Below are 22,873 nucleotides of genomic sequence, written 5' to 3'. Positions count from 1 at the left end.
CTACTACTACTACTACTACTACTACTACTACTACTACTACTACTACTACTACTACTACTACTACTACTACTACTACTACTACTACTACTACTACTACTACTACTACTACTACTACTACTACTACTACTACTACTACTACTACTACTACTACTACTACTACTACTACTACTACTACTACTACTACTACTACTACTACTACTACTACTACTACTACTACTACTACTACTACTACTACTACTACTACTACTACTACTACTACTACTACTACTACTACTACTACTACTACTACTACTACTACTACTACTACTACTACTACTACTACTACTACTACTACTACTACTACTACTACTACTACTACTACTACTACTAATAATACATTTTATTTGTATGCCGTCTTTCCAAACACCCAAGGACACCTCCTCACAGGGCAAAAGACGCAGTAACATACAGTCAGGTTAAAAACAGTGGACGTGTCAAACACAGTTAAAACTAAACAGAAAGAAAAGAAACAACAGAAAACAAAACAAAAGAACAACAGGAGGTGACGTACGAGGACACAGGAGACAGATGAAAGGGATTTCAGAGGACTGTTGACGCTGTGTAAAGTCAATCTGTGTCTGATCACTACAGGTGGGATTTGAAATGTCGCCGGTTAAAAATAGTGAGAATACCACCGCTCATCCGTGATCATAACAGCATCCGCACACTCAAACAAAAACGTGTTTATTGCGAGCTTTCGGTCATAGACCTTCTTCAGGCATAAAGCAGTTCAAATGTTGGCGGTAACACTTTCGTTTACAGCCCAGTTTAATGAATGAATGAATGAATGAATGAATGGTCTTTATTGTCATTGCTACAGTACAGGTACCAAACAACGACATTTGGGAGGGGTGGCTCCCCTGGTGCTAGGAAAGAAAAAAAAAAGGGGGAAAGAGCTGGTTTACATAAATAAAGGCTATGTACACTATCCACTATACTATATTGTACAGATAAAACAAGATGGCTAAGTACCCAGTATTAACCAGTAAACTATGTGGCAACTGTTCGCTAACAAAGGATACTTACTAGGACCTCACTGAATCCAGCACAGTGGCTAACTACCTTATAGATGATACACAGTAGTGTCAATGACTCAGTGAGTCTCAAAGAAACCAACAATGCAATTAGTAAGCCATTATCAGGTAGTAACAGCTTGGCTAAGTGCTTCTTTCTGAGTTGAAACTTGCTTAACGGCGGGCTGTAAAATCAAGCGGTTAGGTTTAGGTTTAGGGTTAACCCTAAAGAGATTACAGTGCTATGCTATTATATGGTTAGCCAGATGATAAGAGCAATATAACTTCCAACAGCTTAAACGGTGAGGTCTTTGTGCAGAGTACACACATATCTCTTGTGATTATGATGGGCTATTGTAAATTGTATTTCGCTTTTCGAGGCTATAAACACACCGACCACAATCTTTCACAATCAATCTTCATCTGATGAGATGTGGTGGGATGTGAGAGCTGTGTGGGTAGGGCCCGGTCTAAACCTTGGCACGGGGGTAGGGCCCGGTCTAAACCTTGGCACGGGGGCAGATGACATTTGCATGACTTGCCCAGGGGGGTCAGACCCGCTGAACTCCAACTCCCATGAGCCTTTTAGCCCGGCGTAGACACTGTCAGGGAATCATCATAGCTTGTATAAATCTCTTACAGCGTAAAAAACATCCACATTGTTTATCGGGGGGAGTTGGTAGCCTAGTGGTTAGAGAGAGGCCGGCTAGCAATCGCTAAAGGAGTCGCTGGTTCGATCCTCGCCTCAGGAGGGAGCTGCATGTGCCCTTGAGCAAGGCTCTTAATCCCCTAATTGCTTAAACGACGCCGACTGAGCCTCGAGCACAAAATACCACATTCCAACAATTGATTGACAAGTTGACTGCATGGCAAATAAAACATTATTATTATGATTATCTGAAGTATTTCTTAATGTGCGTAATCCCCCAGTTTGCAGAGTTCCGTACGTTGTAGCATGAATGTGTGTTTAACCGTGGAGTTCAGGGGCGGCTGTGGCTCAGGAGGTAGAGCCGCCGTCTAATGATCGCAAGGTTGGCAGATCGGCGGTTCGATCCCCGGCTGGCCACATGTCGAAGTGTCCTTGGGCAAGACATTGAACCCCTAATTGCTCCCAGTGAGCGGGCCAGCGCCTTACATGGTAGCTTGCCTCCATTGGTGTGTGAATGTGTGTGTGACTGGGTGAATGAGAGGCCGTTGTAAAGCGCTTTGGATAAAGGCGCTATGTAAGTGCAGTCTATTTACCATTTACCATTCTTCCTCCCCCCGCCCCCCCAGAGCATACGAAGTAGAGAAGCGGCTGAACGTCAACAGCCTCACGCCCTTCCCCAACTTTGAGACGGCGTGTTGGTATGTGGGGCGCCATCTGCTGGAGAGATTCAAAGGTGAACAACATTTATTACTTATTTACTACTTATTACATGCAAATGAGTTGTATAATAATAATAATAATAATAATAATAATAATAATAATAATACATTAGACTTATAAACTGAAAAGATCGAGTAGTAATAATAAAAAGACACAAAAAATAAATAAAAGAAAGTACCGGTATAGGGGCCTAATTGAGGTAGTGCTGGGGACACATGGGAAGGGGAGGGGGGGAGAGGGTTAACTGGTGAAGGCGAGCTTGAAGAGGTGTATGTGATCATTGATTTCTTTCCTGAGTAGATAACATTTGTATTTGTTTAAACAAATAAGCAAACAAACCGAAAATTATGTTTCCGGATATATCCACACAGTGTCTGTTTGAATTAACACAATTCTCCGTCGAGCACACACACACACACACACACACACACACACACACACACACACACACACACACACATGTCTGAAAGTAGAAAGTCAAAGTGATTCTGTATTTATCCGATGCTGCATCCTGATCTCTGGAGGTCTGCGGCCCAGATGAGGAGCTGGATGTTCAAATATTATTTCAGTCATTAAATCGTTGCATCGCCGAGTTCACAGATGATTAGCTTCAAAAGGCTTTGGCCGAGGCAGAATCACTTGCTCCATTACAAGTCTGTGTTTAAACTCCCCTCAGCTGGCCTGGGGCGACTGTTTATATTTCCACAATTTTTTGGTGGCCAGATTGTACCATTGTGAGCTCCAGTTCAGGCCACACACCGGTCGATGTGCTATTATTCTCTTACGGGGGGGTGGGGGGGGGGGGGGGGGGGGAGAGACACTTCAAGGTCATCTTTTGAGGTTTGTGCTTCAGTGTGTTCAGCGCAGGTACACTAGGAAGCACATCCTGTCCCTGTCCCTCAACCCTAACCCCCCCCCTGGCGTTCGGCCATCTCTCTCTCTGCCTCTCTGCTTCAGTTTGTCTTGATGGTATTTTATTTAAATGCAGTGTGTGGAATATGTTTCCTGTAGTGGCTGTGTATCCAGTCCAATGTAATCAATGTTGAAGCGAACCTTACACACACACAGACAGGCAGCAGATGTACATCGCTCTTTATGCCCTTCGGTTTGAAGTACTGCGTCCCGTGACTCTCTCTGGCTAATCAAATGTTATGGTGATTGTTTTCTATCATTACAGAGTAATGCGTTTAGTTTCAAGAGGCCCTTTTTTTTGGATGCTAGAAGTTTAGTTGCATCATTTCCACACCATGTGTCAGATTTCTTTCGACAGCTCTCTGAAACGTGATAATGTGGACATGTTATGATTTGTTAATGATAGGCAGCGGTGGTTAGAAAAATGGAGCCGCTGTTGTCTAAGAACGAAAAAGAAGCTTCTACGAAAGTGTTGTTGAAAGTCAAACGTTTTTGTAAAGCCGCCCGACTTCAAAAGCTTTTCCACATGTCTCAGTTGAAAGCCCGCATGTCTTAGATGGGATTAAATATGTTGTCAACATTATGGTCTGAATACTGTATACTCCTTCTTGTTACCAAAACACGTCTGCAGGTTTACACAAGGCAAACAAGCAGCCAGCTCCTTACCTGGTACACGGAGCCAAAATCATTAACGGAGCCTTCAGGGCGTGGACGAAGAAACAGGTAAACCCAGACGCGACACATAAACAGACGGGCCTCTCTTTAAACCTTTTTGTTGTGTTTATTTTAACATGTTCACAGTATTTTCCAAAGTCTTCTTATAAGTAAGCGTCACACAGAATGTCAGTGTTACACTTTGACGACCGCGCTTATTAACGACTGCTTTTATTGACGACAGTTTTTATGCACGACTGCTCTTATTGACGACTGTTTTTATTCACGACTGCTCTTATTGACAACTGTTTTTATTCACGACTGCTTTTATTGACGACTGTTTTTATTGACAACTGCTCTTACACGACTGCTCTTACACGACTGCTCTTATTAACGACTGCTTTTATTCACAACTGTTTTTATTGACGACTGCTTTTATTCACGACTGTTTTTATTCACGACTGTTTTTATTCACGACTGTTTTCATTCACGACTGCTCTTATTTTATTCCGTCTTGTCGACAGGCCCTTCTAGAACACGAGGACGAGCTACCGGAGAACATGAAGCCCACGCAGCTCATCAAGGATCTGGCCAAAGAGATCAGGATCTCAGAGGTGTGGCACGCCGCTGCTTTTTCTGGCTCCCTTTACAATGTGTCACTGTCGAGACAAGCATGGCCCAGCGCTGACCTGTATCTGAACCGCAGGCAGGCTTTAGTCGACTGGTACTTACTGTACTTTACTGTACTTAAGCTGAGCCCCCTCCGACATTATCTCAGATTCAGATTCAATTTAATTGTCGTTGACAGTGAGTATGAGAGTACTAAGACAACCGAAAGCAGTTTGGCATCTGACCAGATAGCAATAGGAATAGTAATTGTGCATAAGCCATACATGTATGGACAGATATATATGTACAGTGTGTTATATACAGACAAGGGCGAAGATATGTATAGTTCAGACATGTACAGTTAAGCTCCCAATACTATTTCATGTCACATGTGACACGTTCTAATGTGAAAACGTAAAATGTGAATACATTTCTATCCAATACAAATATTTTTTGGTTGAAAATCAACGACACATCGCTAGTCAACTAACACAGCTTGTTTTGTGAGCCTGCTAACAATGTAAAGTAGTGTTCTAGTTAACTAGGTAGCAGTGGGGGATTACTCACCCGATCCATTGCGTTGTTGCAGTATTTTGGCTCGACTAGCGAGTTTGTGTTGAAACGTAGTTTCGTGTTTCGAAAGAAAAGTCTGAATATTTTGATGGGTGGCCGACATACGGACCAAAATGATCAGACTGTGTCACATATTGTGACTTTGCGTCTTTCCCCATGAAAAAACACGGCATCGTAACACACAACCAATGCTGTTGTTCATGTGGTACCTGCTCTGTTCTCCTCCAGAACGCAACTAAAGCCATTAAGAGCGAGCCCAGCGCCAAGGTGCCGGTGGAGGAGCCGCCCCGCTCGGTCCACTCTGACCCGGAGGAGGGGGAGGAGCCAGAGGAGCCCGTAAGCCCCGCCCACATCCCCTCCCCCCCCAGGGAGAAGCCAGCCAGGAAGAAAGCCTCCAAACCCCCCAAACCACCCAAGCCCCCGAAGCCCCCGAAGATCCCCAAGGTGCCCAAGATCCCCAAGGTGAAGGAAGGAGGGAAGAAGAAAGGGAAGAAGGTGAAGGAGGAGGTGGTCCCGCCCCCCAAGCCCTCCAGCCTGGCCGCCCTGGAGTCCCACGCCAAGGACATCCTCAGCAAGATGGACCAGCCCAGGAAGGGCAAGGTGAGGCTGCTGGGGGGGGGGTTGTGTGTGTGTCCAGTCCCCTGTGTGTGTGTGTGTGTGTGTGTGTGTGTGTGTGTGTGTGTGTCCAGTCCCTTGTGTTCAGATTCAGATTCAGATTCAGATTCAGATAACGTTTATTGCCATTATGCATACACATATAGGAATTTGCTTCGGCATTACAGTAAGTGCGTTTATACTTTTTTCACGTGTATACAAAAACAAATGCGTGTGTGTGTGTGTGTGTGTGTGTGTCCAGTCCAGTCCAGTCCCTTGTGTGTGTGTGTGTGTGTGTGTGTGTCCAGTCCCTTGTGGGTCTGTGTGTGTGTGTGTGTGTGTGTGTGTGTGTGTGTAGTATTTATGTCCTTTTTTATATTGTACATTTATGTGGACATAAATAAAGCATTTAAAATGCACACGCACACACACACACACACACACACACACACACACACACAGACCCACACACACACACACACACAGACACACACACACACACACACACACACACACAGACCCACACACACACACACACACAGACCCCCACACACACACACACACACACACACACACACACACACACACAGACCCACACACACACACACACACACACAGACCCACACACACACACACACACAGACACTACCTGTAGGTTAACTCATTGGTGATATGAAGGCTTATCTGATATGCAGCTTTTTTTTTATGCTATGATTTGTACTAGCATAGCAGCATACTAGCATAGCAGTATATTAGCATAGCAGTATACTAGCATAGCGGTGTTGACATTGAGGACGACTTATGTTGCAGACAATTGTTGATGGTGTACAGTATGTATCGGTATGCTTTTATGGATTTGTGTGTGGATATGCAAATTACAATGAGTGTAATTGTGTGTGAATCTCCTTTAAGTGCCTTTAAGTGCATAACTCAGCCCTCCAAACCCATCTGTTCACCAAGGCCTTCGGCCCCTAGTCTCTGTTTCTGTTTGGTTTGTTTTCTGTTTTGTCTGTTGGACCATTTCCTTTAGAATTGTAAAGCGTCCTTGGGTTTTATGAAAGGCGCTATATAAATCATAAAAATTATAAAGTTATTATTATTATTATAACTACCTGCACCAAGAATGTGTTAAATTATTCTTTCAGGCTGCTAAGAATGTCCTCAGCATATCTGAGAAGGAGACATGCAAGCAGAACGACGTGGAGAAGTTTGAAATCCGTGAGCAGAACAAGAATAAAACAGAAGCTAAATGGAAATACAAGGTAACAAGATAAATCATTACTTCAGCTGAGAATGTCCTGGTACGGTTTAAGAACAGTACGCTCCAACCAAAGTAAACACAATAATAATGATCCTTTGAAAGGAGATGCGAGTAGTTTGAGAAAAGGCTTGAGAAAAGGCTGAGAAATTCACACACACAGAAACATTTCAGATCGTCCAAAAGTGATTTACACATTTCACATCAAAGCAATCAGCAGAAATAACGTTGCGGCTTTAGTCACACATTTGGGGGCTGTAGCTCATCAAAGCCGCTCCAGAAACACTCATCCACCCTGAGTTTACCTAATGGAATTACGCTATGTCATATCCCCAGCATTCCACCTAACTATTTACATATGCCTTCCTTTTTTTTTCTCAAAAGAAGGGTTGTTGTGTCATTATTGGTGAATAACAGGGAATGGTTTTTGTAGGAAAAGCTTAATTTTGTTGAACGGAAGACATTAGAGGGCTTTGGTTCTGTGGAAACTTCAATGCCAAACTGCTTTAGGAATGTTTGTAGTCACTCCAAGGATCTTGATCCAAGTGCTCCTTAGCATCAGACCAAACATTTGCAGATGGAGCGGATTCCCTGTTAAGATATTTACCAAGGTCATCACAAACCACATCTTTTGATCACAGTCGACACCGGTAAAGGTTCACAGCTTTTCCCTTTTACAGAATGAGACTACATTGAACTGATAGTAGTTCAGAGTAGATAGAAAAGGAAGAAAAAACATGAATAAAATCGCAAAGCGTTTTATCTGAAGTTTTAAAGCATCTGCATCTGAGGTTTTGAAATTCTGAATCAGTACTTGCATTTGCTTTTTCATTACTGAAGAATTTGAGCACAGTTGAGCACATTCTCAACTGTCACCTGTCAACTGTCACCCTTCACGTTTCATGTTTCAAATGTTTCATGTTTCAAATGTTGCGCCACTGATTCGATCTGCTTTAAAATATCTACTTCAAAGATGATATTGTAATGTGTCTACATTCAATGATATCCTTTTTTACATTTTATTTTACAGAACAGTAAACCAGATTCCTTGCTCAAGATGGAAGAGGAACACAAATTTGAGAAAAAAACACTTCTGGGCAATAAAGACAAGTTCGCCTTTTCGATGTCTCACAAGAAATTGCTGGGGTATGTATTATGGCTACGTTCTTCCCTCAAAATGTTCCATGTAAGTCTCCAAAAAAAGCCCTACCTCTCTGTTGTGGTAAGGGATGATGGCTATGTGGCTATTAGTGTCCATTAATCAAAGCCACTTCTCTGTCTGTGTCTCTTGAGCGAGGCAGGACGCTCCCTAACTGTCCTGTGGTTCCCTCTCAGCTCCAAGACGCTGAAGCCTCAGACCAACTCCAGTGTTTTTGGATCGTTACAAAACCTAAAGGAGGACAAAGCCAAGCCGGTGAGAGACGAGTACGAGTACGTGTCTGACGAGGGAGAGCTGAAGATCGACGAGTTCCCCATCAGGAGGAAAAAGAATGCTGTCAAGAGAGACCTGTCCTGTGAGTCCCGAAACTACCTGTCAAAACGGATGTATTTTTATTATTTTATTATACCTTTATCTAACCAGGTGAATACTCATTGAGATTTTAAATCTCTTTTCCAAGGGAGACCTGGCCAAGAGGGCAGCCTGTAAAGACAGATACATTCAGGTTTCAGACAAACAGTCATAAAACAATGAACATAAGGAAAAGTGCTAAAAACGAATAAAAAGACTAGTTACAAACAAAACATGAGCAAACACTGAACAGAGACAATAGACCTGCTGCCAATCTTGGAATAGTGAAGTAGATTGCCTTCTTAGAATAAGAAGAATAACAATGTAATAAGAAGAAGAATTAATTATATTTATATAGCGCTTTTCCGGGGCTCAAAGACGCTGACAATTAAGGATATACAGAAACACAGAAACAACAAGCAACAGATAACATGAGCACATAGAACACAGAGTTAGCGAACAGGCACAATAACGTCCAGTAGGATCAAGATGGAAGACCTGTCACGTGAATGCATTGTTATGTTATCATTTGTGATTGGTTTGTTATTGATTATTGATCGACTTTCCCTTTTCTTCCTCCCAGTTTTGTCCAACATCAAAGAACCCATTCAGCAATCCAAAAAACCAAAGCTCCAACCCTCGATTCCCAAGGTACGTAACAACACACTTCTCTTTCATAATAACGTCCACGAAGGCATGGATCAGACTCAAATTAGCCGCTGCGCTGTCCTATTAGGAACGCTGACATCCAACGAACTGCTTTAATTACGCTGCTATTTACATTTCTGCGTCCGTGAAAAAAAGACTGCCCCGATGATTGATTCATTGATGTCAAGTAAAACATTCTGCGATATTCTTCCGTGAAGTTGTTAATGAATCCCTTATGATTGCGTTTAAAAAACCCAGTCATGTCTCTGTAGAGATCACATGTGCTAGAGCTCTGTTCTCAGGACGAGGCCTAAGCATACTCTAGGCGTGCTGCAATCCTCCCATAATGTTCAGACTTAAAACAACATACAGTGTGAATCAAAGGGAGAACGCGAGAGGAACCGGCCAACGAAACACCGCAAACTGATTAGGGGAATAGTTGCGGTGTGAATCAACTTAATAGTGAGAAACAGAATCGGGCCAGATGTTGGTATGGTTAGCTAGCGGGCTGAGAGGTTACGGGAGGCCAGGTAATGACCTGGGGTCTGCTGGTTCAGACTATTTTCAGCGCACGCTTAACGCCCTGCTCAGCCCAGGCAGAGGCCTAATGGCGGTACACACACGTGTGTGTATGTTTAATGTATGTTTAGGCTTGGAAAAGGACTGTGTGTGTGTCACACTGACTGGACGGAGATGGAGTCTCTTGTGTGGCCTGTGTCACGCGTCCGTGTGTCTGTCCGTGTGTCTGTCTGTGTGTCTGTCCGTGTGTCTGTCAGTGTGTCAGTGTGTCTGTCAGTGTGTCCGTCTGTCTGTCAGTGTGTCTGTCCGTCAGTCTGTCAGTGTGTCCGTCTGTCTGTCAGTGTGTCTGTCAGTGTGTCTGTATCATGTCTGTCAGTGTGTCTGTCAGTGTCTCTGTGTGTCTGTCAGTGTGTTTATCAGTGTGTCCGTGTGTGTCTGTCCGTGTGTCTGTCCGTGTGTCTGTCCGTGTGTCTGTCAGTGTGTCTGTCAGTGTGTCTGTGTGTCTGTCAGTGTGTCCGTGTGTCTGTCAGTGTGTCCGTGTGTCAGTGTGTCCGTGTGTCTGTCAGCGGTCACTGTGTGTACTGACGTCACTCTCCCGCCTCCCACCGACGCAGAGCGCCGACTCGTCGGACGAAGAGTCGCTCCACATAGACACGGAGGTGAAGCCGGAGGTGAAGCCGGACGTGAAGCCGGAGGTCAAAGGTCGCAACTCCAAGGTGAAGAAGAAGGCGGGCAGCGCGGCGGGCATCCTGGACCTCTTGCAGGCCAGCAAGCAGGTGGGCGCGATCGACTACAGCGCCAACAGGTACGGAGACTCAGTTATTCATTTATAATAATAATAACAATACATTGGACTTATATAGCGCTTTTCTAGACACTCAAAGACGCTTTACAAACTGAAAGACCTAAGTCTAAGTGTCTTTGTATAGCCTACCTACTGCAATTAGGCTACACCTAGATTTCGGGCAGAGAAGCGGCGAACAAGCAACGCCAGCGTCTTGTGTCAACCTGCATTTTTGGAAAAATGAAAAAAAATATTTTAATAATAATCTGATATTTGACCTTTATTTAACCAGATAAAATCAGTTGAGAACTAATTCTCATTTTCAATGATGATCTGGCCAAGAGGCCCCGGCAAGAATAAAAACAAACATGTAAACAGAAATACTCAGGGTCGACATAGAACAATACATACAATACATGAGAACGGCAAAAACAGTGAAGACAAATAAATAAAAACAAATAGAAACAAAGTCAACTAACCTATGTGTGAAAAGAGAGTGGGAGGGGGGGGGGGTCTGATATATGATATGAAGATATGAAGCCCTTACATCTTTTGCTTTTCACATCAAACTGTAACAATCAAATGAATAATAATAATAATAATAATACATTTTATTTATGGGCGCCTTTCAAGGCTCTCAAGGACACCTTACAAGACTTTAAGTCTTAAAGTCAACAAAGCAAAGTGAGATAAAAACAGCAAAGTCAGATATAACAACAAACAAAATACAGCAGATCAAACCAAATCTGCCTTTATTGTGAAACGGTGTGTTTGAAGACTGGATCTGAAAGTGGAGAGAGTGTCAATATTCTGTATGTTAGGTGGCAGAGAGTTCCAGAATGTTAGGAGGCAGAGAGTTCCAGAATGTTAGGTGGCAGAGAGTTCCAGAATGTTAGGAGGCAGAGAGTTCCAGAATGTTAGGTGGCAGAGAGTTCCAGAATGTTAGGTGGCAGAGAGTTCCAGAATGTTAGGTGGCAGAGAGTTCCAGAATGTTAGGTGGCAGAGAGTTCCAGAATGTTAGGTGGCAGAGAGTTCCAGAGGCGGGGAGCAAATTCACACAATCAACTCAAATTCTAAACTCATAACAACTTGCCACGAGTGTATTATTAGAAACACAGATTCAGAGAGACTGCCACACACGCAGATGATGCAGTGAACTGCTTCCACTAGGTGGGACTGTTGTAGTTTGGTTCCGATTAAGGCGACAATATAACGCCTGAAATGAATAGAAGTGAGCTTTACCTGTTACTCATCTTCGTGAACCAGGCCAGCGACAAACATGTCACTTAGTTTAATGACAAACCAACCTAACCAGTTAAAAATGTATATACTGTATATACAAATATATATAATTATTATTATTTTCAACAGCAATTCTTATCAGTTTCTCTGTGTTCTAACGGCTCCTCCTGAGTTTGAGGTCTATAAATAATGCTGTAGATAATACTGCACTGGCACAAGAGCATGAGAGACCCGTACAATCATCTGCAGACTGAAGTAATGATTCACACAGAGTCTGTCAGCGGTTTACGTGTTGCGTGTTTAGTGTTGCGTGTTTAGTGTTCAGTCACTCTGGGTTTGAGCCCTCTCCTCCGGCCCGGGGATATTCCTGGTTGGGCTGTTTGCTGTTTTGGTCAGCTGCTCTTGATGGTCCAGTTCCACCACACTGAACGTTACAAACGAGCAATTAAAGAAAGAAAAACAGGCGTTTGACGATTGGCAACGAGTGGTGGGAGGAAAATGAACATAACCATGTTCAATTATAACCACGTTCAATTATAACCACGTTAAATAGGCACTTCTCTCATTGTTACAGCTCACTGGTTAATGACATAATAGGCGGTAATCTAGTCAGCCTGAAGTTGTTATTTTAAGAGGTTTCCTGAAGTGACAGACTAACAGGTCCATAGAGAATATTATAATTCATTCACTCATAGAGTTCTGTCTGCGCCCGTGGACCTAAAATACGCATTCTCTTTTAACGCATTATTATGTTTGTTGATAATGTCACTTATCTATAAACTAATAGTATAACAGATGACATTCACACGGAGTTATAAAGCACTTCATTTAATTTAAACACTTGTTTTCTCTCTCTCTCTCTCGATCTATCTTTCATTCCCACTGGCTTATTGACCGGTGTGTAATGTGTGTGTATCGTGTAATGTGTGTGTACTGTGTAATGTGTGTGTATTGTGTATCTCTTATTGACGTACTTATAGTCAGCCACCTGCATCCCCCAGTACACAGGAGGCCATCCAGGGCATGTTGTCCATGGCCAACCTGTCCTCTTCCGACGGCATGACACAGTCCTGGAGCAACAGCCAGGGCAAGAACAACAGCCAGGGCAAGAACAACAGCCAGGGCAAGAACAACAGCCAGTCCAAGAACAACTCCCACAGCGCGCAGGCCGGCAAGAAAGCCACGGGGGCCGGTGGCGGCGGAGGCAACAACAACAACAACAACAGCAAACGGCCGACCAAACGCCTCCCGAAGAAGACCCGGAAAAGCAGCAGCGTCGACAGCCTGGAGATGTTCGACGACGACCAGGACCACATGGACGCGTGCTTCAAGGACTCCGATTACGGTAAATACAAATATATTTATATAATAATATATTCGATTTATATAGCGCTTTTCTAGACACTCAAAGACGCTTTACAAACTGAAAAAGATTGAGTAGTAGTAATAATAAAAAGAAACAATAAAAGAAATAAAAGAAAGTATAGCGGCCTAATTGAGGTAGTGCCACATGGGAAGGGGAGGGGGGGAGAGGGTTAACTGGTGAAGGCGAGCTTGAAGAGGTGGGTTTTGAGGGCCTGTTTAAATGTCGGGAGGGTGTTGGTCAAGTCAAATCAAGTCAGAATTCAATCGTCTCTTCCAGTTTGGTGCTTCGTCCCGTGTCGCGTATATTCTAAAGAGGGCGTTCTTTGAGAACTATTATTTTGTTGTTGAATGTGTCTCTAAGTAAGTGATTATAAAAGGCCTAAAAGACCGCGGAGTCTTTTTCCCATCGGGCGGCTAACAGGCTAACAGGCTAACAGGTGTCTTTAAAAAACCGATTGACCTCTCTTGCATCAACATTGTGGGTCCTTCGTTTCTAAATCCGACCAGGAAGTTTTCATTAGGAGAAGATGACAGGGTTTGTGTTTACGTTCTCTGTACCTCCTTTCCAAACCCCGCGCTTTAGTGTTGCTCCAATTGCGATGTTTTTTCCCAGCCATGTGCTAAACGTAAAAGAAGAAGAAGAAGAAAAAGAAAATCTTGCTCCTTGTGAACTCTGTCCAAAAACAACAACATTGACCCTCCCCGCCTGTTAATATCCCATCCACACAAGTTTAGAACTGTTGTTTTTAAAATGCATTTGAACTGATTCTCTAATTAGTCATTAGCGGCATGAGCATAAAATCACACCACCGGGGAGGCCTTGTATCAAACCACTCAGGCGCTCAGCTCTCAGCTCTTTTCTTCTTTTGTAAACAGGTAATTTTTTATCTTGATCATTTAATTATCGGAAAGTTAAGTGTATGCACTTAAATGGTTGCGTTCAAAGAGCTCTAGGTGCAAGCAGGCAGAGAGAGAGGGCATTCAACAGCTGTCTCACAGCTGTCCCGCACGCCTCTCTGCCTGCGCAGGAAAACATCAACCATTTTAATCGCGGGGGAAACCAAATACGAAAGTGGAATGCACACAACACATGAAGCACAATCGCTTTGTTGACCTTCCACTTGTGTGACATAATTTTTCTGAGAGGAATGTTTTAACTGCGTCATTTTAGTGTGCATCATTTTAGGAACTTTTCTGGCGGGGAGGGGGGGGGGGGATTGTAGAGATGTAGAACATTGTATTCTGATGTTGTGCCAAAGGAGGAGAGGAGGATGCTGGGAGTGGTGACAAACAGTGATTAGCTCTGGATCAGATGATGGAGTGTTTACTGAACAGATGGTTGTCCTTGTTTCAGTTTACCCCTCCCTCGAGTCGGAAGAGGATAATCCCGTCTTCAAATCCAGATCGAAGAAAAGGAAAAGTTCTGACGACACTCCATACAGTCCAACCGGTACTTTAAACCTTTGACAAAGTATCTTTTTTAAAATAGCAATTGTGGCTGTGTGCTGTTTTAGATTTTTGGGGGAATGTACTCGAATGTTCTGAACTCTTGGTTTGAATGTTCTGGAACTCTGGGTTTGAATAGTTTCTTCTTCTGTGGTTTGAACAGTTTCTTCTTCTGTGGTTTGAACAGTTTCTTCTTCTGTGGTTGCAGCACGTGTAGGCCCCTCGGTGCCTCGACACGAGAGGCCGGCGAGAGAGGGAGCGCGCGTGGCCTCCATAGAGACGGGACTAGCAGCTGCAGCAGCCAAGCTCTCTCATCAGGTCTACTACTACTACTACTACTACTACTACTACTACTACTACTGTCTCTATGTGATCTCTCTACTCTCTCTACTGTCTCTATATGATGTCTCTATACAAAGTTTTATTCAGCAAATGTTGTATTTGCTTGGGAACCAACTCACTACTGTATCTCACCATACTTATTTTTCTTATTATTATTATTCTCTTTTCTACGGTGACACAGTGCTGCCAAGCACCAAAAAAAAACATCTGATGTAAAACATCTTGTTAATACAAGATAATGATCGCGCTAATACGAGATAATTTAAATAACTTATAGCCTACATAGTGATTATTTGATTCCACTGGGTTTCCACTTGATTGGTTCACATGCATGCGTGGTCCTGGCACAATTGGTCGTAATAATTAATTATATATATATATATATATATATATATATATATATATATATAGACAGGATTACAAGCTGCCCAGCGCTTCCACAATGTTCACAGTTCTCAGCCGCCAACACTCAAGTGTCCCTGGCTTAGCGGTCATGATGATCTGACAGTCCAGGGGCCAAGTCCTGCCTGCGGCAAAATATATTATCATACCTTTCTGTTTTATCCTGTCTCTCTCCCTGTCTGTCTCTCACTCTCTCTCTCCCCTGTCTGTCTCTCACTCTCTCTGTCTCTCTCTCTCTCTGTCTCTGTCTCTCTCTCTCTCTCTTTCTTTCTCTCTCTGTCTCTCTCTCTCTGTCTCTCTCTCTCCCTGTCTGTCTCTCTCTCTTCCCTGTCTGTCTCTCACTCTCTCTGTCTTCCCTGTCTGTCTGTCTCTCTCTCTGTCTTGTCTGTCTGTATGTCTCTCACTCTCTCTGTCTTCCCTGTCTGTCTGTCTCTCACTCTCTCTCTTCCCTGTCTGTCTGTCTGTCTGTCTGTCTCTCACCCTCTCTTCCTTCCATGTCTGTCTCTCACTCTCTCTATCTTCCCTGTCTGTCTGTCTGTCTCTCACTCTCTCTTCCTTCCATGTCTGTGTCTCACCCTCTCTTCCTTCGACGTAGGAACTATGTTAATGTTGACTTAGCTTGGTAACTTAATTAACTTGTAGCAGCTGTCAGACTGGATGCTCTCTCTACCCACTCCACTGAACACGCCTGTGAAGTGATGATAATGATCAGAGGTTACCGTGACAACCAGGCTGTTTGGGGACAAACATAGCACGTTTGTATTGGAAGCTCCACAGGAGACTTATATCGTAAATATAGCTTTATATATGTATACCTTGATTACATTTTTTCAATTTGATATTTCGAGACGTGTATTGGTACAATATTGGTACAAACATTTGAATTGGTATTGGCTAAAATGAGGGGTCGCTAATATTGCTTAAAACTGATTTTTGAAAATAAATCTTCTAACCTGTACAGTGTCGACAGTGTGGGATGATGGGGAAAGCAGAGTTTGACAGCCAGTTTGACAGCCAGATATCAGATATCATTACTGCAGCATTATCATAGTCAGTGTTAAAGTACTGCAGGCTTGTTTAGACGTCTCCAGTGACATATTACCCAGGGGTCTTTGCAATTCTGAGAACTCCACTGTTGAAGCTCGGAACTCTTAGAACCTTAGAGTTCTATTTTTTTTTTATGGAATTTGTTTCTGTATTCTTTTTTTTCTTTTCTTTTTGAGATAGAGACAGTAGAGATTTGACAGAAAGGATGGGCGAGAGAGAGAGAGAGAGAGAGAGAGAGAGAGAGAGAGAGAGAGAGAGAGAGAGAGAGAGAGAGAGAGAGAGAGAGAGAGAGAGAGAGAGAGAAGGGGTGACATGCAGGATATGTCCGCGGTCGGAATCGAACCAGGGAACTGGAAAAGTCTGAAATAGTTTTGATATTGTTCATATTGTACCAAATCAACTTGGGGTTTAATAGTCACCAAATTGTATTGATGTATTACTTGAAGATATCTCATTCTCATGTCTCACTATGTAAACTTCAAGCCAGCTGAGTAAACACACAAAGTTTCTCCTGAGACTTATAATATCTAGCATACGTACTGTACTGTTACACAACAACCGAACACGTGGACGTTGAATCCACTTGGCGTCGCCAGCGTCTATGCTCTTCCCAACTGAGACCCCCGACTGTGTTTAACACCAGAACAGCCGTGCCTATTTCACCTACTATAAGAGTCTAATAGACCCCCTCTTTAGAATGGGAAGCTGCTACTTACACACAATGACCACTAGCAGGCGCTTCTTGTAAAGTAGCCTGCCTCCTACACAGAAAAACTGCAAAATAGCTTTATACTAGCTTTATACTAGCTTTATACTAGCTTATCCCACTAACAAATTATTCATAAACACCTATGATCTCAAATTTAAAGAATTGGTGGACTTCAAAATGGCACAAGTAATGTATAAAGTAAAAAATAAGATGCTTCCAGACTGTATCCAGAGACTATTTCAAGTTAGACAGAGTAATTACGAACTCAGAGGAATATGTATGTTTATGAAAACAAAGATTAGAACAAATGCAAAACAAAGATGTATAACAGTTAAAGGAGTTAATTTATGGAATACTTTTGAAAAGGAAATGAAAATGTGTAGTACACTAAAAGGATTTTTAAAATTATTTAAAAATAAGATGATTAACAAGTATAAAACAGAGGTTTAAATATAGTTTTTGTTTGGTATTTTTTGAACTTTTTGTTGACATGCGTAAGTGAAATTTTGTTTATAAAAGTTTCAATGTTCTGATTATGCATTCATGGGGGGACATGCATACATGTAACAAGGGTAGGCGCAATAAGCTACGCCTTCAGCCTACACCTTTTTGGCCCTGGTGTTATGAATTGTGACTGTGTACTTTTTTATTTAATTTTTTATCTGTATTGTGAATTGCATAGGGGACCAAAATAAACATTCTCAATCAATCCTGATGTGATTTAGAAAATGAGGAAGGATACTGGGTGGTAGAACACACATACTGTATGTAGGAAAAGTCATGAAAGGAGGGTCCTGAAATTTGATCGAGTGCAAAGATATATACATATTTTTACTCACAGGGTCAAATGAGTGTTAACTAGTGTTAATGACCCCACCCACGGCTGTTCTAGTGTTAATGACCCCACCCACGGCTCTTCTTCGGCGTATGGGTAGTTGTTTTTCCTCTCCACTCCACCAGGCTCGGGGCCGAGGGGCTACCCTTTTACCACCCCGAGACCTGGTTGAGGGGCTCACCCGGGCTATATTTCTGGACACCCCTCCAGAAGCCACGTCATTCTAGTGTTAATGACCCCACCCACGGCTGTTCTAGTGTTAATTGACCCCACCCACGGCTGTTCTAGTGTTAATGACCCCACCCACGGCTGTTCTAGTGTTAATTGACCCCACCCACGGCTGTTCTAGTGTTAAATGACCCCACCCACGGCTGTTCTAGTGTTAATGACCCCACCCACGGCTGTTCTAGTGTTAATGACCCCACCCACGGCTGTTCTAGTGTTGATGCCCCCCCCACGGCTGATCTTAATTTTAATTAATTAATTTTAATTAATTAATTAATTTTGCCATTTAGCAGACGCTTTTATCCAAAGCGACTTACAGTTACGAATTACAGGGACATTCCCCCTGGAGTAACTGAGGGCTAAGTGCCTTACTCAAGGGCACACTAGTAGTGGTGTGGCTTCAGGCGGGATTTGAACTCACAACCTTCCGATCCCAAGTCCAACTCACTATCCACTAGACCACCACTACCCCACTGATCTAGTGTTAATGACACCACCCACGGCTGTTCTAGTGTTAATGACCCCACCCACGGCTGTTCTAGTGTTAATGACCCCACCCACGGCTGTTCTAGTGTTAATGACCCCACCCATGGCTGTTCTAGTGTTAATTGACCCCACCCACGGCTGTTCTAGTGTTAATGAACCCACCCACGGCTGTTCTAGTGTTAATGACCCCACCCACGGCTGTTCTAGTGTTAATGACCCCACCCACGGCTGTTCTAGTGTTAATTGACCCCACCCACGGCTGTTCTAGTGTTATGACCCCACCCACGGCTGTTCTAGTGTTAATGACCCCACCCATGGCTGTTCTAGTGTTCTACTGTCCTGTGTCCTTGTCCTTCACCTCCTGTTGTTCTTTTGTTTTTTTCTTCTGTTGTTTCTTTTCTTTCTGTTTAGTTTTAACTGTTTTAACTTTTCTAACTGTTTAGTTTGACACCTTGTCACGTCCACTGTTTTTAACCTGACTGTATGTTACTGTGTCTTTTTCCCTGTGAGGAGGTGTCCTTGGGTGTTTGGAAAGGCGCCATACAGATAAAATGTATTATTAGTATTATTATTATTATTATTAATGACCCCACCCAGGGCTGTTCTAGGGTCTAACTGACCCCACCCAGGGCTGTTCTAGGGTCTAACTGACCCCACCCAGGGCTGTTCTAGGGTCTAACTGACCCCCACCCAGGGCTGTTCTTGGGTCTAACTGACCCCACCCAGGGCTGTTCTAGGGTCTAACTGACCCCACCCAGGGCTGTTCTAGGGTTTAACTGACCTCACCCAGGGCTGTTCTAGGGTCTAACTGACCCCACCCAGGGCTGTTCTAGGGTCTAACTGACCCCACCCAGGGCTGTTCTAGGGTCTAACTGACCCCCACCCAGGGCTGTTCTAGGGTCTAACTGACCCCACCCAGGGCTGTTCTAGGGTCTAACTGACCCCACCCAGGGCTGTTCTAGGGTCTAACTGACCCCACCCAGGGCTGTTCTAGGGTCTAACTGACCCCCACCCAGGGCTGTTCTAGGGTCTAACTGACCCCACCCAGGGATGTTCTAGGGTCTAACTGACCCCACCCAGGGCTGTTCTAGGGTCTAACTGACCCCACCCAGGGCTGTTCTAGGGTCTAACTGACCCCACCCAGGGCTGTTCTAGGGTCTAACTGACCCCACCCAGGGCTGTTCTAGGGTCTAACTGACCCCACCCAGGGCTGTTCTAGGGTCTAACTGACCCCACCCAGGGCTGTTCTAGGGTCTAACTGACCCCACCCAGGGCTGTTCTAGGGTCTAACTGACCCCACCCAGGGCTGTTCTAGGGTCTAACTGACCCCACCCAGGGCTGTTCTAGGGTCTAACTGACCCCACCCAGGGCTGTTCTAGGGTCTAACTGACCCCACCCAGGGCTGTTCTAGGGTCTAACTGACCCCACCCAGGGCTGTTCTAGGGTCTAACTGACCCCACCCAGGGCTGTTCTAGGGTCTAACTGACCCCCACCCAGGGCTGTTCTTGGGTCTAACTGACCCCACCCAGGGCTGTTCTAGGGTCTAACTGACCCCACCCAGGGCTGTTCTAGGGTTTAACTGACCTCACCCAGGGCTGTTCTAGGGTCTAACTGACCCCACCCAGGGCTGTTCTAGGGTCTAACTGACCCCACCCAGGGCTGTTCTAGGGTCTAACTGACCCCCACCCAGGGCTGTTCTAGGGTCTAACTGACCCCGCCCAGGGCTGTTCTAGGGTCTAACTGAGCCCACCCAGGGCTGTTCTAGGGTCTAACTGACCCCGCCCAGGGCTGTTCTAGGGTCTAACTGACCCCACCCAGGGCTGTTCTAGGGCCTAACTGACCCCACCCAGGGCTGTTCTAGGGTCTAACTGACCCCCACCCAGGGCTGTTCTAGGGTCTAACTGACCCCGCCCAGGGCTGTTCTAGGGTCTAACTGACCCCACCCAGGGCTGTTCTAGGGTCTAACTGACCCCGCCCGTCTGTGTGTGTTTCAACAGGAGGAGCAGCAGAAGACCAAGAAGAAGAAGAAGGCGGCCAAAAAGAAGGCGTCGCCGGCGGTGGAGGAGGAGGAGGAAGCCCCGCCCCCCAAGACCTCTCAGGACAGCAGCTCGCCGGAGCCCCCGCCGGACGCCCAGGACCACGGCAGCCTGGCGGACCACGAGTACAGCACCGGCACGGGGAAGACCCCGGGGGGCCCCCAGCCCCCCATGGCCCCGGGCGTGTTCCTCACCCAGCGCCGGCCCTCCACCTCCTCCTCCCAGAACAACAACAACGCCGCCGCCAAGGTGGAGCGCACCGCCTCAGCCGAGGCCAAAGGTGAGGAGCCACGAGGGTGTTGTTGGGTCGGGGTCGCGTCCCCCCCCCCGGTGTGGGAGGGAGGGGTGAGGGTGTGGGAGGGATGAGGTGTGTGTATGGGTCGTATCCCCGGTATGGGAGGGGTGAGGGTGTGTATGGGTCGCACCCCCGGTATGGAAGGGGTGAGGGTGTGGGGTCATATCCCCAGTATGGGAGGAGTGAGGGTGAAATGGGTCGCATCCCCAATATGAGAGGGATGAACGGGGTCGCATCCCCAGTATGAGAGGGATGAGGGTGTGGGAGGGGTGAGGGTGTTGGGTCACGTCCCCAGGATGGGATGGGAGGAGTGAGGGTGTTGGGTCACATCCCCAGTAGATCACTTTACGTAAAGTTCACCCCTCTACCTGAGTACTAACACTGTAATTACTCTTATAAATTTGTATAGTATAATATATAGTAGTTTATATATATACTAGTACAGAGAACTTCTTCAAGGTGTAAAAAAGAAAAATGTAATAATTACACAACTGGAATTAGCTCAGTTCCGTTGCTAGGCAACATAATGCAGTGTGTCATAATGCAGTGTGTCTGCCATATCACCATTGAAGACTTCATAACTTGCTTGTATGGATTTTCAGCAGCATTACGTGCTGTAGCTGTGAGTTCAATATATTATTACGTAACTACTGTACATAGTCAATCAATGTTTTAGCTCCATTAACTCCGACATTTGTGACGACAGCTGGTGAAAGAGGGAACAAGTCGGCAACCGATCAAAATGTTCTGACTTTTATTCAGAACATTTTAGATAAATGTCAATGTTGTTGAAAATCAATGACACACTCGCTAGTCAAGCCAAAATAAAAATAAAAAATAAAACTAGGTAGTAGTGGGGATTACTCACCGAATCCATTGCATTGCAATGTTTTGACTTGACTAGCGAGTGTGTCATTGGTTTTCAACAACGTTGAAATTTATTTACATTTTTTAGAATGAAAAAAAAGTCCGAACATTTTGATCGGTTGCCGGTCTCGTTCCACCTTTCACCAGTAGCCGTCACACATAAGACAGCATCGATTCACCTGGTCGTTGGAAGAGGAGGTAGTAGTCGTTGTTGAATTGATTCTTTTCTTTTCCTGACAAGGTTTTTGTGAAAGTCCTCACCCCACCTTTCTGACCCTCTCCCACAGCGAAGCGGCTAAAGAAAGGCATGGCCACCGCCAAACAGAGACTCGGAAAGATCTTAAAGATCCATCGGAACGGGAAGCTGCTTCTGTAGCGCAGACTAGGACTATGTAGGACTGGGATTTGCTCTTGTTGATGTTTCGGGCTCCGGCCCGACCCGACCCTCCTCATCACCGATCAAAGCCAACATCAGCGACAAAAATAAAACTGAAACAACACAAATGGGAGAAGAAAAACAAAACCACACAACATTTTTCAATTTCTAAGAACATCACTCAAATAGGTTTTTGCCTCTACTTATACTTTATAACTTTCAGATATTAAAGTGTACAGAATACCTGCTATAAATATTTTTTAAGAAAAAAAAATGTGTCTCATTTTACTACAAGCTGTCAGTTATCAGGGGTTTGCTAAACATGAAATAGAAGTACGTTGCATCATTCCAATATCCTGAAAGTATCCCTCGCATGTATTCAGTTTGCATGCACGCTTTTGGGGTTGGGGTTCCTGGGTTTACAGGTAATTTGGGGAATTCATTCCTACTACTTTTGGATGTGGCTTATCATTGCCTCGTGTTGTTCCAAGAAAACAGTGAACTCACTGTCCTCTCAGATCCTCTCAGATCCTCTCAGATCCTCTCAGATCCTCTATCGTCCCCAGAAAAAAAGACTTTTGTTTGACCATTGTTTGCTAAGCACTATCAGTGATAATATTTATTGACCTAATATAATGTTTCTTGTCATACAGTAGATAGGAAGAAAAAAAAGCCACAAAGGCACTTACAGTACGAAACAACTATTAAGCACAAAATT

At 44.4% G+C, this 22,873-nt stretch overlaps 1 protein-coding gene across 2 annotated transcripts in view; it reads left to right on the top strand.

Moving 5' to 3' along the window:
* The window catches only part of phf2 (PHD finger protein 2), a 42,338-nt gene extending 19,988 nt beyond the window's left edge, over positions 1 to 22,350 (top strand). Inside the window, exons 9-22 of one of the 2 annotated variants that reach the window (XM_080548172.1) lie at positions 2,328 to 2,434; positions 3,965 to 4,056; positions 4,512 to 4,601; positions 5,398 to 5,769; positions 6,909 to 7,025; positions 8,052 to 8,167; positions 8,357 to 8,535; positions 9,115 to 9,182; positions 10,313 to 10,503; positions 12,705 to 13,069; positions 14,444 to 14,539; positions 14,744 to 14,853; positions 20,582 to 20,897; positions 22,067 to 22,350. In XM_080548172.1, coding sequence (XP_080404298.1) covers positions 2,328 to 2,434; positions 3,965 to 4,056; positions 4,512 to 4,601; positions 5,398 to 5,769; positions 6,909 to 7,025; positions 8,052 to 8,167; positions 8,357 to 8,535; positions 9,115 to 9,182; positions 10,313 to 10,503; positions 12,705 to 13,069; positions 14,444 to 14,539; positions 14,744 to 14,853; positions 20,582 to 20,897; positions 22,067 to 22,155 — 2,308 coding nt within the window. In that variant the 3' untranslated portion in view covers positions 22,156 to 22,350. Of the gene's footprint in view, positions 1 to 2,327; positions 2,435 to 3,964; positions 4,057 to 4,511; positions 4,602 to 5,397; positions 5,770 to 6,908; positions 7,026 to 8,051; positions 8,168 to 8,356; positions 8,536 to 9,114; positions 9,183 to 10,312; positions 10,504 to 12,704; positions 13,070 to 14,443; positions 14,540 to 14,743; positions 14,854 to 20,578; positions 20,898 to 22,066 lie in introns of both variants that reach the window. The other variant, XM_080548171.1, reaches the window with a different exon arrangement.
* Positions 22,351 to 22,873: the final 523 nt, after the last annotated feature.

Source organism: Nansenia antarctica, assembly GCF_963989245.1.
Source record: "Nansenia antarctica genome assembly, chromosome: 18".
NCBI classification, from domain to species: domain Eukaryota; kingdom Metazoa; phylum Chordata; class Actinopteri; order Argentiniformes; family Microstomatidae; genus Nansenia; species Nansenia antarctica.
This window is presented reverse-complemented; position numbering and strand designations above follow the sequence as displayed.